General features: G+C 36.2%; 1 protein-coding gene and 1 pseudogene across 5 annotated transcripts in view; both read right to left on the bottom strand.

Moving 5' to 3' along the window:
- The window catches only part of SPAST (spastin), a 57,031-nt gene that overhangs the window by 24,886 nt on the left and 15,288 nt on the right, over nt 1-16,857 (bottom strand). For 2 of the 5 annotated variants that reach the window (XM_055539739.1, XM_055539738.1), the window contains exons 2-7: nt 14,175-14,261; nt 12,409-12,492; nt 6,264-6,359; nt 3,235-3,422; nt 2,055-2,188; nt 1,683-1,776 (exon numbers count right to left, since the gene is read on the bottom strand). In XM_055539739.1, the coding sequence (XP_055395714.1) occupies nt 1,683-1,776; nt 2,055-2,188; nt 3,235-3,422; nt 6,264-6,359; nt 12,409-12,492; nt 14,175-14,261 (683 nt within the window). The remainder of the gene's footprint in view (nt 1-1,682; nt 1,777-2,054; nt 2,189-3,234; nt 3,423-6,263; nt 6,360-12,408; nt 12,493-14,174; nt 14,262-16,857) is intronic. The other 3 variants (XM_055539740.1, XM_055539742.1, XM_055539741.1) reach the window with 3 other exon arrangements.
- On the bottom strand, nt 692-1,388 carry LOC129622898 (60S ribosomal protein L13a-like; annotated as a pseudogene).

The following is a 16,857-nucleotide window of genomic DNA, read 5'->3' as shown; positions in this document are numbered from 1 at the left end:
CCTCAAAGTGTGGCCTGAGGTGGTACAAGAGACAAATTTGGCTACTATAAAGACAAATGCTTTCCATCTTAATAATTCTCTTATTATTTTATTGAGTATTAAGAATATTCAATTAGTATATTAAACCAGTGATTTCCTGCACACTGCTTCTTAGAATGAGCAAGAGGTAAAAGAAAGTAGAATCAACAAATAATAAATTTCAGTATAGTTGGTGCTCACGAGTTACAAATAGTATGAGAATGACAGAGACTATAGAAAAATAGGGCTACACAACCTTTACACATTCGTTTAAGAGTGTATTCACAATAACGTGCCGTATAACATCTATGTTCACTAGATTTTGTAAACGAGTCCACAAAGACTTGATAGCTCAGGAGGAAGAGAAACAGCTGACCCAGACTGGATCCTCAGATTTATTTTTTGCAATTTTTTTAGAACAGCATCAAATATGAAATCTGTGAATTGTGAAAATCCAAAACAATACCAAATATGGAAAATTAAATATTTATTATCAATTGCAAGATTACCTAACTTCTTCGGTGAGTTAAAAAATTATGGGATGGAAGGTTAGGCCCCTACCCATCACTTATCAGCTCTTCACTTACTTTGATCACTTAATATCTTCAAAATAATTCTTTTAAATAACCTTATCTTAATTTCTCTTTTCTCCAGTATGATTTCTGTCTTTTAATTTAATTTAATTTTTTTTTAAAGAATAAACAGTCAATTTTATTTGGCTCAGACTAGGAATCCGTGAGTCTTGAGGACCTCTGTGAATTTGCCAATTTTCTTCTCGATGTTCTTTTCAGCCTGCTCCCGTAGCCTCATGAGCTGCTTCTTTTTCCGGTAGTGGATCTTGGCCTTCTTCTTTCTCTTCTCCTCCAGGGTGGCCGTTACTGCCTGGTACTTCCAGCCAACCTCATGAGCCAGGTGCCCTAGGTAGGCAAACTTGCGAGTAGGCTTCAGACGCACAACCTTGAGGGCAGCAGGAACCACCATTCGCTTTTTCTTGTCATAGGGTGGTGGGATCCCATCAAACACCTTGAGGCGCTCCAGAGCAGCTTGGCCCCGCTTGGTCTTGTGGGGCAGCATGCCTCGCACTGTCCGCCAGAAGATGCGGCTGGGGGCTCGGAAGTGGTAAGGGCCACGGGAGGGGTTGGTGTTCATCCGCTTGCGGAGAAAAGCCAGGTATTTCAACTTATTTCTGTAGAAATTGCCAGAAATGTTGATGCCCTCACAGCGCACGACCACAACCTTCCGGCCCAGAAGCACCGTTGTGGTGCTTCTGCAACATTGTGCTTGGCCACAATGGCCGCCAGGCGGCCCAGGAGATGGCCTTGGCCATCAAGCACCAGGACCTGCCCCTCCGCCATCTTCGGCAGCTGCCTGGGAAAGCTGTCTTTTAATTTTAAATCTCTCTTACCTTAATATAAAATTATTGCCTGTTACCTATTTTTCCTATAAACTTAATTACAAAAGCATTGGGAATTAGTTACCATTATAGTCAATCTCCTTTCCAATACAGTTAACATCAACTGCTAATGATTTTTCCTTTTAAAAAAATAAAGAATCAAATCTACTGTTATATGAATTAATCATTCTAGTGTAGCTCATTTATTTACTGATACTATGGATTCAGTAATGGATGATGCTATAAGAAAATGACAATATAAAGTCCTTACCTCAGGTCTCAGAGAAGGAAGAATAACAATTTCTTGCAATGCTTGTTTTGCCAGTTCTTGACCAGCTATATCATCAAATTTAACAGCTGTTCCACTAAGAAACAGAATTTCAGTTAACTACACACATATTCTTCAGTTATTATAATATTAAGTCTAAGCTCTATGTAATGTAGCCATTTTTATGTTAACAAGAGTGAAACTGTATAGTTAAATCAGTAAAGCAACGGCTTTCTCATTTACAGTAACTGAAAACCATCATAAAAATTAAATATGTAAATTAGACAAGGTATTTATTATCCATTTTACTAATGATATATTTTGCCAATAAAAAATGTTTAAACTCCATAAAGTGCTTTAGATGACAATACTTACTTGTCCACAATTTCATTCATTATAAGGTTAGCAAGGTTGCTGTCCACATTCCTAAAATTCTTCAAGTCTTTCTTTTTACGAGCAGCAGTTGTAGGGGTAGAAGGTTTATTTGTTCTACTTGTTTTTGGTGTACTCTTGGAAGGACACAAAATTTTGATGTGAAAACACAACATAATGTTTGCAATTTTCACATGTGAGTTAACTTTAATGTTCACAGAATTAAAGGAATAAAAGTAGCAAAAAATAGATATAAAATCCCCAAATTGTATATTTATTCTAAAATAAAATGGCATTCTCTATAGAACTACATTTGGCATGAAATGGGTTTATAGAAGATTTTATCCAGAGAGATTTACTTACTATGAAATAGAAAGGCTCTATGACAACACACTCACATAATTTTGATCCTTGTTAGAATTGTAACAAAACTCTATGTATGTTTAATGTTATAAAACATTTATGTACATTTACATAATTATACAAATAATGAATTTAAAATGATCTGTAGGGAATTTCCTGGTGGTCTAGTGTTTGGAACTCCCTGCTTTCACTGCTGAAAGCCTGGGTTCAGTTCCTGATTTGGGAACTGATATGGTAAGCCACATTTCATGGCACAGCCAAATAAAGAAATTAAATAAAATTAGAAACAAAAAGACTGGATAAAGAATACACAAAACAGACTGGATAAAGAATACACAAAACAGACTGGATAAAGAAACTTACTGTTAAAAACACCTAGTTAGAAAGATTTCCTTCAAAGATAATAGAGAAAAAAAAAAGATTTGCTTTTTAGTAGCAAGTTGCATCTGCTACTTGGATTTTATTTTTTATTCTTTTTATTTTTAAAAGTTGTATTTATTTACTATTTGGCAGTACTGAGTTTTCACTGCAGCATTTGGTATCTTTTAGTTGCGACATGCAGGATCCCTAACCAGGGATTGAACCTTAGTCCCCTGGCTTGGCAGTGCAGAGTTTTAGCTACTGGACCACCAGGGAAGTCCCTACTTAGATTTTTATAAATCTAAATTTAAAAAAAAGAAAAGAAATCATTCAACTTTGTGGAAATTTATCAATTCTCTTAAGGTATTACAAAGCACTTATAATAAATTTAAGCAAGCATTGTCATATTCAAAATTTTGTTTGCAACAGCATAGCAACTGAAGTTACTGTCTCAAAATACCTTATGAGTGGCAGCTGCAGAACCAGGTCCTTGTCTCACGCCAGAAACCATGGATAAACCACTGCAACTAGGTGCTCTATGGTGGCCTGAAAGACCTGTGGGTCCAGTTTTCATAACTGTTTTTGAACGAGGCAGTGAATTACTAGCATGTGTTAACGGATCTTTTCTTTTTGGAACAGCTCCACTTTCTATCAAGGAAAAAATAAAGTCATCATGGTCAGAAAATTGTGGCTAAACATTATAAAAGTTAATATAAGAACCAGTACAAATTTGAAAGCTAATAATATTATTTTTATTTCAGCAGTATCTCAAAATAAGACTTCAGTCAGAATATATACTAAAGTGTTCATAACGATTGTTACTGGGTGTGGACAAGATTATGAGTATTTAGCCTTTTCCTTTTCCTGGTGTATAATTTTAAGAAATACATATTTGTCATAAAAAGAAATAACTGTTTGTAGGGGCAGGAGGAGGATACAAAAAAGGTACCAAGAAAATAAGGCTGCCATTTTTTTTTTCTTTTTTGTTTTGTTTTATTTAAAAGCTGCGAAAAATTAAAGAAACAAAATGTAGTAAAGGCACTAGGGGTAGGCTATATGGGGGTGGGGGCGGGAACAAATAGCACCTCATTCCAAACTTTTCAGACTACAAAACAGTATGAAAATCCAATCTGTGCCACCAAAAGAGTTTTAAAAGGTAATTTTAATTTAAAGAGTATAAAGATGTGGTTAATATGCCAAGTATTTCGTGCTGTATCTATGTTACCAGGTGGCTCAGTGGTAAAGAATCCACCTGCCAATGCAAGGAGACACAGGAGATGTGGGTTCGATCCCTGGGTCGGGAAGACTACTCATTCAGTATTCCTGCCTAGAGAATCCTATGGTCAATGGACCCTAGCAAGCTACAGTCCAAGGGTGGCAAAGAGTCAGACATGACTGGGCACGCATGCATGCACATATAAATAAAGTATAAGATATTTTCTAATAAGTCTAAAAGGTCACATGACCTACCTACTCTGCTCTTCTACATAAATTATACACTTTAAATGTTCAAATCTCACTGCTTCTAAATAATTTCATATACTATATAACAAACATCAGAGTTTATTAATAGAAATGTTCACTGTTAAATCAGTCAGCAAATTAGAGTAGCCTTGAGAAAAGACTAGCTTAAAGACAAAAGCCTTATTGTTGCTTTGCCATAATATCCCTTAATATAGCTTAAGGAAACTCTAAAGAAGGGAATTTGCTTCCAGTGTACAGGGCATGGGTTTAATCCTTGATTGGGAAACTAAGATCCCATATGCCACACGGTACGGTGAAAAAAATAAAAAAATTTTTTAAAGTACAGTAAAATAACCAAGGGTTCTTTTCCAATAAATAAACGCAACATTCTGTACCATTTGTTCAAGGAACTAAAGGATAATGACCCTATAGGAAAAACAAGGAAGAAAAGAGAATGACAATTAAAAGCCAAAGTGTGAATAAAAGCAAGATCCATCTAGGGTGGTAAGTATTTATCACTCACTTCAAACGGGAAAAAGGAGACTGGAGAAGAATTTCTACAAACAGAAAATATACAGTTCTAAGATTATAAATGGATAAAAATTTTTACAAGGAACTGGAGGATGATAGCAGATTTCTCATAAAAATAACAAAGGTCAGCAAGCAACCAAGTGTGCTCAAAATGCTGAAGGAAAAAACAATGTTAACTTTCATCTATTCTATATTCCAGTGACCAGCCAAGTAAGGACAAGGGTATTTTCAGACACTAGGCTGAGAGAGTTTACTATCTACAAAACTTCATTAAAAGAAATATTAAAGCAGGTCTTTTAGTTAAAAAGCACAGAAAAGAGCAAGAACCTGTAATGTGAAGCTAGAGAGCAAGAAAAAAAAAATCAGACAACTTGAGGGGAGGAAAAATGGAAATTGAGTTACAGATGTAGAAAACAAACTTGTCATTACCAGGGGGTAAGGGCGGGGAGGATAAATAGAGACTGGGATTGACATATACATACTACTGTGTATAAAGTAGATAACTAATAAGAACTTAACATACAGCATAGCGAACTCTAGTCAATATTCTGTAATGGCCTATATGGAAAAAGGATCTAAGAAAGAGTGGATATATGTATAACTGATCCACTATGCTGTACACCTGGACCTAATATAACATTGTAAATCAGTTATATATAATTGATTTAAATAAAAATTTAAAAAACAAGAAATTTTTAAACTTTTTTATTACATATGAGTAGAGAAAGCAGTTTTCTTATGGTCTATACTATGAGTTTTCTGTTACAGTTTGAACAAAGTAATATTTACTTTAATAAAATTTAAGCACTGGACACAAAACTAATTCTGAAAAAGTTACCAATAAAACTAGACAAGATGTCAGAGAACCTAGGAAATGAAGATTCCTTCCACCCAAACAAAACTAGGCAAAAAAACATTTAATTTTCTGTAGGAGCTGATGTGATGCTCAAAACTTATGGGAAACAAATTTATCCTATAGTAAATAATAGTATTCTAATGTTTCTCCTTACTGTGTGAACTCAGCTTCAAACTTTTTCCAACAGGGGTTATAACTAAATACTCATTCATTGTATAGGTGAAATGTATATGCATTGAAAACTGGTATATGATCAAAAAATTAAAATTACTGTCTCAAAAAACACTGCTTTATAAAAACCTGGTACAGGTACCAATAGGAAAAAACACCAAAGCTCAAAATAAAATAGAAACAAAAAAAATCTTAATAATTTAGGAAAATGAACCTTCACATTTTATCATCTCAAAACTTGGAACTTGTAAAATATGCATATATAACAGGTTGAGAATGGCTACACCTATCTGTTACATGTTTACATACCATGAATGACAAGGATGCTGTATTTTCTACACAGCCCTGTGCGAACAAAAAACAATCAAATTTATCACTGTAAAATCAAATCAACATTATCAGGTTAAGCAGGACTCTACTTTGCATGCAAGCTTTATTATTCGACATGTTAGTTAACCTAAACCCACCTGACTGGAGATGTCCATTACGGCATGTCAAGTTAGTACTGTCATTATAGACGTCCGTTTGTGACTTGGAAAATTGCAAACTTGGTTGCAGCTTCTCTATGCAACAGAGGGGAGTGTAAAAAAAGAAAAAAATAAACAAACAGAAAACAACATAATAAAAAATGTTTATGTGAAAATTAAAAATGATTCAAGGTGTTAAAAAGTTATATAGTAAAGGGTTTTGCATTTATATAAAATTATCTTTAACAACATAACTAATTAGCAAAAACTCAGACATTAAAACAGCAACAAAAATAAATGAGTGAATGACTGTGTTCAAAATATGCATTATTCAGGTTTGGTAACCCAAGGCAATTCTGTAACACTACTATCACCAGTAAACATTTCCTGAATATCTAATACATCCAAATCATTGTACAGGGAGAACAGGACAGAGTTAGAAAGAGAACATTAAGAAGACTTTACAGAGGACGTGGGCTGTGAGTTGGCTAGGATCTGGAAAGATTTTAAAAAAAAAAAGGACATCTCATCAGCAAAAAAGAAATGCAATAAAGCAGAAGGGAATAAGCAAGCTGCAGAACTGTGTGTACAGTACCCTACCATTTATTTAAACACACATGTATATTTGAATATATAAAAATTCTCTCTAAAAAAGACCCAGAGAAACTGGTAAATACTAGCTGCCTCTGGGGAGGGGAAATGAGTGGCTGGGACACAGTATGGGATGGATGCTTTTCCAACTTCTCAAAATTTTTGGCATGTGCATATAGTATCTATTTTTAAATTAATCAAAGATTTTAAAGGAGTATATCAACCCTACCCCTTCCCCCCAGTTCAAATTACAATGTGATCCTCTCAAGATCTGGGTCTCTATGTCTAGGACCTGAAGCCCCAAAGTGTAGTGGTTTGAATTTTCTTGCCACCCTACCTCATTGCTGCACTCTTTCCCCAGTCAAGTCACCCCATATTGCTAACTGATGAACACCTCGCTCCACCACTCATTCACTAGTATGAACTTGTTTCAGCATCAGTTTTCCAAGGGTTTCAAGGATTAAATAAAGTAATACATAAAGGACATACCTGGGCCTCATTTATATTAGGGCTAAATTCTGACCATATCTATTTTATTGAAATACTCCCAAGTTATCATTACTGATTCTTTTTTTAAATGATTTATTTTCATTTATTTATTTGGCTCTGCAGGATCTTAGCTGCAGCATGTGAACTCTTAGTTGAGGCATGTGGGATCCAGTTCCCTGACCAGGGATTGAACCCAGGCCCTCCTCATTGGGAGCACAGAGTCTTAGCCACTGGACTGCCAGGGAAGTCTCTCATTACTGATTCTTATCTCCAGTACTAAGAAGTCAATGAAACGTAGCACATATATACTGACTCTCTTAAACTTTAATTGCTAAGGTCAGACAAGCAGGCGCCATGCTTGGTTTATGGTACAAACACACATGCCTTTGGGACAGGTTAAATAGCAGCTACCCTCTCTGCACAAAGCACAAAGCTTTTGTATCCTAGAACTGGCTGATACAATATACCTTGGAGCCCTTTTATTATTGTTAGTTAACAGATAGGTCATCTGATTTTTCTCAAAGATAATACTCATCAAATCACCATATTGAGAAAGAAACCATTTGTGTTGGTTAAAGACATAAATTAGAAAAAACTGATTTGTAAATGTCTTATTTATCAATTAACACTCTTTAACATTCTCTTCAATGTTTACAAAAAGGTCACGTAAACATTATTATATAGCAAAAAGAAACAGAAACAAATCCTTAGTTCTGATAAACTAAGAATAAAAAACCACAGAACTTGTTTGTAGGGTTTACATTTATATGTGTGAAAACGTACACATATACAATAGCAGGACACAGCTAATGCAAATTTGCTCGTTTATTTTTTTTTTAAGAAAGTAAACTTAGTTTAATGCTTTCTTTTAGAATGACTAAAGGTCATAGATTAACCAATGATGTAACATGAAACAAGTCACCTTGCTTCTTGATCCCCTCATGGGCAACCCCCACACAATCATCTCAGTGATCTACTTAGAAGGGAACCCTTTAGCAGCTTCCTGCTGCCCCCAGATCAGCACTGAAGCTCCCTGATATGACCAGCAAGGTCTGCCTACATCTCTCATGCCTGAGCAATCCCAAATTCACATCTCCATCAGCACCATGGTTTTCCTTGTCCCTCAGTCTATGTTCATGCTGTTAGTTCCTCCTGGAATATCCTTACTCCCAAACATTAATAACTTTTATTTATCTTTTTAAATCCCCACTTCAGGTTTTACTTCTTCCAGTAAGACTTCTCAGACACGTGTTTTCCCATCTCCACAAAATACATACGTTATCTCCATCCTGCAGTGATGATTTATCTATTTATGCCTCCTCCACTGTATCAACAAGAGCCTTAAACAGAATATTTTATCCAATCTATCAGTAAATCTGTTTGCTCAACCTTCAAATATAATACTAATTCACCTGATGGTTACTCCTGGTATCACCCTAATCCAAGACTCCATTTCCCCCCAATTGACCATAACAGCTGTCTTACTCATACTCTTGCAACATCACAACCAGGGATCCTTTTTATACGGAGGTCAGATGATGTTATTCCTTTCCTAAAAATCCTTCTAAGTGTACCCCACTTCACACGTGGTAAAATCATGCCCTCTAAAACCCTGCCTGTTGTCAAGACCCTCCCCTCCCCACCTCCACCATCAGCTCTTCGATCTTTACTATATTCTCCTTGCTCTGGCGCACTGGTCTCTTAGCTGTGTGCTCAGTCATGTCCAACTCTTTGCCACCCCGTGGACTGTAGCCCACTAGGCTCCTCTGTCCATGAGGATTCTCCAGACAAGGATACTGGAGTGGGTTGCTGTTTCCTTCTCAAGGGGGTCTTCCCAACCCAGAGACTGAACCCAGGTCTCCTGCATTGCAGGCATATTCTTTACTGTCTGAGTCACCAAGGAAACTCAAACATGTCAGATGTGTTTTCTTAAGGCTTTGCATCAGCTCTTACTTCTCCGCAGACTTTCTTCTCCCAGACACTTGCAAGACTAACTGATGTCAGCTTCTCAAAGAGGCATACCCTGACCATCCTATTTAAAGCTAAAAATTCAGACCACCTCTCAGCTACTCCTAAACCCTTGTACTGTACTTTATGCTTTCTTTTTTCCATGTATTTATCACCATCTAACACATGCTATAACTTGTTTATTCTATATGTCTATTGCCTACTGTCATTATTCCTCCTGCTAGAATATAAACTCTATGACACAGGGATCCTTGTCTATATCCTAAGTGCTTACAATGTGATAACCACCCAGTAAATATTTCCCAAGTTAAGAAATAAATTCAGTTTATATCCCTTGGCACTGTATCTGGTACAGAGTAAGGATTTAATAACTGGACACTGAATAAAGCTAATTTTTTTAAAAAGAGCAACTGCCAAGTATACCAAGAAGTCACTGCCAAAATTACCTTTCTATTTATAACAGGTTTTACACTTAACCTTTGCTCTAAGGTTCACTTTGACTAAATTAAAGATATATTATACATATGAACTCTTCCCCACCTCCATCAGAGAAGATATATCCTCTCAAACCAGTCTGTGTGGGGAACTCCCAATATCATTCTTCATCCTATTTGGGTACCTATCAGCCATCCCACCTCTGAAAAGCTTCATTTTTTAAATAGCACATGATACTCAAATACACTCTACTGTGCACTTTTGCAAACTTCTTTACTGTCTTTTGTATATAACTCCCAGAAATTCTGCATTCTCAGAAGACAGGAATATGTTGATGATGTCTTTTATCCCACCCTCTCTTTTTTAAAGTAACATCTTTCATGAATGGACATATCGTATTTTTGATAATAGACAACAAGAGCACCCAAATATTAATTCTATTAATACCTAGCTTCATGTTATATTACTATTATATATCCGTTTTGTCCATTCTTCTAATAACACAAATAAGAAATTACAAAGCTGCATTTAAAGAGAAGTCTACAAACTGATGAGCTGCTTCTAATGTTTTACCATATCACAACTTACAATAAAAGATTAAAAACCAGCCATTGTTCAATTTGAAACAAGTTATAAAATGTTCCATAATCAAACCATCTACATCACATATATTGATACTCTGTATATATACAATAAGGTGTTACAGCTAAAACACATAGAAAGGACCAATTAGAACACCTAGGTAGTTATTTTACTACAACAACCCTTGATGTACTATAACACTACTAACCCTCGCTTAAGAAGGCGAACCTGTCAGCCACAGGAGCCAGGGGAACACTGTCTTATTAGCTATCTGAAAACAGTAAGGGCTTCTTTTTCAACAATGTGGGGGGAAAATTTATAAACACAACAGACCATATAAGAATGAATGGATGAATGACTGAATGAATAAAATACAAATGTATATATACTACTCAAAAGCAGGGGTGGTGATGGTGATACACACAGGTAAGGAGATGAACAAAAATCAGCATTTCTAAGTACTTGCTTACTCAACAATTTATTGGTCACAAATATGGTGAGACAATAATTATCTATCAGCCTCATGTTACAAATGAAATAAAAAAGACATCTTAAATAACTTATCAAAGTTGCAGAGCAACAGATAAAGTCTGCCTGTTTGCCAAGTTTCTATACTATCTGTATCACTTCAAGCGATGATAGAAACAACCACCCAAGGGTGGGTTTTAGTTCCACTTTGAAGGGTAGATTTACCGTAACCTATTTTTTAGGCCTACACCATCAAATAGAAAATGAGAAGTGTCTCATTATAGTCCTTTTCCGATGGATAAACACAGAAAGAATGACAATTACAGTGTCACTGGGCACCAGTCAACTGCTGCTAACATCATTAAGAACTGCTGATGCATAAACACAAACCACCTATCAAGCAGTCTTAGCATTAAGAAATAAGTCTACTTTCAATCCAATTAAGCCTCTATATTCAAATATCAATTTATAGGGAGGACAAGAATACTTTAAAAGATAACATGGATATACATGCAGCAAAATAGACTACAGGAAAAACTATGTGGCAAAGATTTGGTTCATAAATCCCAAGAAAAAGAAAAAACCAGATGTGTATATTAAAAAAAGACATATAGTATGGATCTTCTTGAGATCTGGATTCAAACAATTAAATTATAAAAAAACAGTAGCAGTTATTAAATTATGAGATACTGACTGCACATTATATATTAAATCTAGAAACTGACCTTTTTTGGCTATTACTTTTGTTTGTATTAAAAGAACTATTTTTTTTTTTAGGTGTGATAATGGTATTTTGGCAATTTTTTCCCCCCGGTGGTCATGTCCATGACCCCATTTAATACAGCTTCCTCAGGAGGAGGAATCATTACCTTCACTACCTATGATGAAATGAATTTTCGTTTTGAAGGTTCCAAGTACAAAGCAAAGTGAAAAATAAAAATGATACACAGGAAAGAAGGAAAGAAGGGAAACATAAGAAGGTACATTCTTCTCACTTTGGGAATTTTATTTTTAAAGCATCTTTATCTTCTGAGATACAATACAAAATATTTATAAATGAAATAAAAAGATATGAAGAAATAGTTTCAAAATAGTAATATGAAGCTGGGGAAAGTGGGCAGGGATATAAACTGGGGTTTGCAAACATTTTTTGTAAAGAGCCAGAGACTAAATATTAAAATATTTTCAAAAGTTATATATTAAGAGGCTTTGCAGGCTACATGATCTCTGTATCAACACCTCAATTCTGTCACTGCAGCACAAAAGCAATCAGATCATATACAAAGAAATGAGAGCAGCTTTGTGTCAACTTATAAAAACAGGCAGTGTACTGAACTGAGTCCATAGGCTACAGTTTGCCAATCTTGAATCAAGGCCAATGATAAACTGATAATTACCAAAGTTGAGTGATAGATAATTAGTTCAATATGCTCTTTTCTGTATTTTAAAATATTCATGAGTTAAAAAAAGACTAGAACATATTTTCAAGTGTGTTCTTGTGTGACCATTGATCCAGTGTGATCACTGATTTATTTCTAACTATATTCAGAATTTCACTAAACACAGATTTCAAATGTATCTCATTGCAGTCATACAATTCATTAACTGATACCTAATAGTTGTAAACGGTCCTTGGCCATAACTAAATTAGTCATCATTTTAGCCTGAAGGCGTCTAGCTCTTTCACACTGTTCACCTGAAAGAAAAAGCAGAAAAAAATAATTAAAATATCTACATTTACCTACTAACACTGCTTCAAGATAAGTTATCATAACAACTAATCTCAAGAGAAGTCATTGTCTTTATAAAGAAATTAAGAAAATATCATTTTCAAATAATATCTTTAAAAAAATCAGTTATAGTTCCTTATGAGAGTATCAGACCTAGTGTGGTATTTCATGGATTTCATGGCTTATGAGACATATTTTTTTCCCCTACATTAAAAAATCTCTGAAGTTGTGAAGTGTTTTAACACCAGTGCCAACCTATTAATGCTATTAGCCAGACTGCAGTCACAACATAGCTTGTCATTGCCTCTGCATACAAAAACTTGGTTATAAATATTAATATTTCTATTATAGCTATAACTAAATAAGATCAAGACAGCAAACTGAATAAGGTTAAAATTAAAATTGTATGTGATAAGAAGAGAATGTGTTAATAGTTTAATTGACATTTTTTTCTCTTAGTGGTACAATCGAAGGCATCTTCAATTCAATGAAATATTTTTCTCATAACTCATTTTCTTTGATCTCTTCTTCTATACATTTGACAAAAATTTTTGTACATAATTTATAAAGTGATGCTCATAAACTCATGAAAGTCTCCAAGACCCAACCTCCCTGCTCTCTTTTATATAGGAGACCAGTAGCTAGAGAAATAGTCAAAATAAAAAGGAGACAGAAAAAATCATGGTAAATATTGGACACATTGTAGTTATTGGAGATTAGTTGATATAAATTATAGAATCAGTCAGCCAGATAAAATATCTACTGGGTGGATTGATCCCTAAGGCTAAGATTCTTAGCCCATGTATTATAATTTCTGCTTTTGAATTTATCAGAGCTATGATAGCCGAAGTACTTTACTCATTTAATAGTGTCACATATCACACATATTCACGCACAGTATTTATTTAATAATACAGGTTTTAAAGCCAGACTGCCTGAGTTCAAATCCTGACTCTACCTCTTCATGCCTATGAGATCTCAGGCAAGTTACTTCTTCCCACTTAAGGTTTTTAATCTGAAAAATAAGGATAACAGTAGCAGCTTCAGAGTGTAGGGCTGTGGTGAAATTAAGAGAGATGATAAGTATGAAGCACATAAAATGATGCTTCAGTACACAGTATGTGTGCAGAAATTGTTGTCTATATATTTAATGGTAATATTAGACTCTGATTTTTAATTTGATGTGACAGAAAAGATGAAAAATAACTACTTTGATTTTAAAAGACCATGTGTAAATAAAAAAAAAAATTACAGCTCATATTCTAACACACAGTCAAGCATCACCCACAGTGCAAAAGGGGGATCTGTGGATTAACTACTCCTTCCCTGCCTTGACAGCGAGGAAAGAATGAGGTTTCAAAGCCAGGGCTACAAATAGGGTTAAAATATCATGAATCGTGGTTCCAAGGAGGACACAAGTAATATACCATTTTTTATCTTACTGCTATAGGTAATCAAGTTTAAGCATATTTGGTCATAACTTCATTTTTAGCACAGGTAATAAAGCATTAACTGTAAGTCTAGAAAGAGTAACAGTAACATTTAAAAATCTGTTAAATACTTTTATTCAGATAAACATATCAGAAATCAGGGCAATCATGTGAATATAATTTGGGATGCCACTAAATAAATGTAAATACAACCTTACCTTGTCCTGTAACTACGACGGCTATTCCTTTTTCTAGTTCTTCAATACCTTTCTTATACCATTCCACAGCTTGGTCCTTTTGTCCTACTTTAAAATAAAAATAATAATTTGTATAAATCATGTGCGTGTGTGTGTATGTATGCATGCGCTAAGTTGCTTTAGTTGGGTCTGACTCTGTGTGACCCCATGGACTATGTAGCCCACCAGTCTCCTCTGTCCATGGGATTCTCCAGGCAAGAATACTGAAGTGACTTGCCATTTCCTTCGCCAGGGGATCTTCCTGACCCACGGAAGATCTGGGTCTCCTAGACTGCAGACAGATTCTTTACTGTCTGAGCCACCAGCGAAGCCTAACCTGCTGCTGCTGCTGCTGCTAAGTCACTTCAGTCGTGTCCGACTCTGTGTGACCCCATGGACAGCAGCCCACCAGGCTCCCCCGTCCCTGGGATTCTCCAGGCAAGAACACTGGAGTGGGTTGCCATTTCCTTCTCCAATGCATGAAAGTGAAAAGTGAAAGTGCAGTCGCTCAGTTGTGTCCGACCCTCAGCGATCCCATGCATTGCAGCCTTCCAGGCTCCTCCGTCCATGGGATTTTCCAGGCAAGAGTACTGGAGTGGGATGCCATTTCCTTCTCTGGAAGCCTAACCTAAGAATACACTAAACATTTTCCAAAGCATGCTCTTTTTAGGAGATACAGGGATGAAAAAAGGGGGTGGGGTTGTGATCAAGTAAGCTAGAAAACTGTTATCCTGTGACTTCTCAGTACTTTAGCATTCTAATGAATATGTGGCTCTGCATGAGAGGAATACATACCTCAATGTTTCTCAGTTTCAGAGCAGAGAGTCTTTTGTTGTTTATCATCTCATGGTATTGATGCTTAAAACCATTATAATAGTGTGTTAGAGAAATAAACTTGACTCCTCAAGATTTTACTTTAGATAAATGGTTTTAAACATGATTTCAATAATAATGAGAAAAATAAGTACTGTTAAACCTAATTGTATTCAAATATGATGTAATATGTTCATTGTTGGGTGATCCTTTCAAGAGTTAGTTTTTATTTCACAAATGACAGTACCATGAGAACTGGCATAAAAGGTCGCAAGTGTGGCCATTTAGTAACACATTTCTATTTTCTTTGAAACATGACAGCATTTATTCTTGATTCAAAATTAAGCTCTAAAAGGACCTAAAAATTCAGCATGATCAAAATATGTATAGAATATTTCTTTAAAGTGGTAACAGTTCAGTTCAGTCAGTTCAGTCCCTCAGTCGTGTCCGACTCTTTGCGACCCCATGAATCGCAGCACGCCAGGCCTCCCTGTCCATCACCATCTCCCGGAGTTCACTCAGACTCACGTCCATCGAGTCAGTGATGCCATCCAGCCATCTCATCCTCTGTCGTCCCCTTCTCCTCCTGCCCCCAATCCCTCCCAGCATCAGAGTCTTTTCCAATGAGTCAACTCTTCGCATGAGGTGGCCAAAGTACTGGAGTTTCAGCTTTAGCATCATTCCTTCCAAAGAAATCCCAGGGCTGATCTCCTTCAGAATGGACCGATTGGATCTCCTTGCAGTCCAAGGGACTCTCAAGAGTCTTCTCCAACACCACAGTTCAAAAGCATCAATTCTTCGGCACTCAGCCTTCTTCACAGTCCAACTCTCACATCCATACATGACACAGGAAAAACCATAGCCTTGACTAGCAGACCTTTGTTGGCAAAGTAATGTCTCTGCTTTTGAATATGCTATCTAGGTTGGTCATAACTTTTCTTCCAAGGAGTAAGCATCTTTTAATTTCATGGCTGCAGTCACCATCTGCAGTGATTTTGGAGCCCCCAAAAATAAAGTCTGACACTGTTTCCCCATCTATTTCCCATGAAGTGATGGGACTGGATGCCATGATCTTTGTTTTCTGAATGTTGAGCTTTAAGCCAACTTTTTCACTCTCCTCTTTCACTTTCATCAAGAGGCTTTTGAGTTCCTCTTCACTTTCTGCCACAAGGGTGGAGTCATCTGCATATCTGAGGTTATTGATATTTCTCCTGGCAATCTTGATTCCAGCTTGTGCTTCTTCCAGTCCAGCAAGTATATGCAAATTTCATTGGTTTTGAAAATTAAAGCTCAACATTCAGAATATAAGATTGTGGCATCTGGTCCCATCACTTCATGGCAAATAGATGGGGAAACAGTGTCAGACTTTATTTTTTTGGGCTCCAAAATCACTGCAGATGATGACTGCAGCAATGAAATTAAAAGACGCTTACTCCTTGGAAGGACAGTTATGACCAACCTAGATAGCATATTCAAAAGCAGAGACATTACTTTGCCAACAAAGGTCTGCTAGTCAAGGCTACGGTTTTTCCAGTGGTCATGTATGGATGTGAGAGTTGGACTGTGAAGAAGGCTGAGCGCCAAAGAATTGATGCTTTTGAACTGTGGTGTTGGAGAAGACTCTTGCGAGTCCCTTGGACTGCAAGGAGATCCAGCCAGTCCATGCTAAAGGAGATCAGCCCTGGGATTTCTTTGGAAGGAATGATGCTAACGCTGAAACTCCAGTACTTTGGCCACCTGATGCAAAGAGTTGACTCACTGGAAAAGACTCTGATGCTGGGAGGGATTGGGGGCAGGAGGAAAAGGGAACAACAGAGGATGAGATGGTTGCATAGCATCACTGACTCAATGG

The sequence above is a fragment of the Bubalus kerabau genome, chromosome 11, assembly GCF_029407905.1.
Source record: "Bubalus kerabau isolate K-KA32 ecotype Philippines breed swamp buffalo chromosome 11, PCC_UOA_SB_1v2, whole genome shotgun sequence".
Lineage (NCBI taxonomy): Eukaryota > Metazoa > Chordata > Mammalia > Artiodactyla > Bovidae > Bubalus > Bubalus kerabau.
Note: the sequence above shows the minus strand (reverse complement) of the source record. Positions and strands in the feature narration are given on the sequence as shown.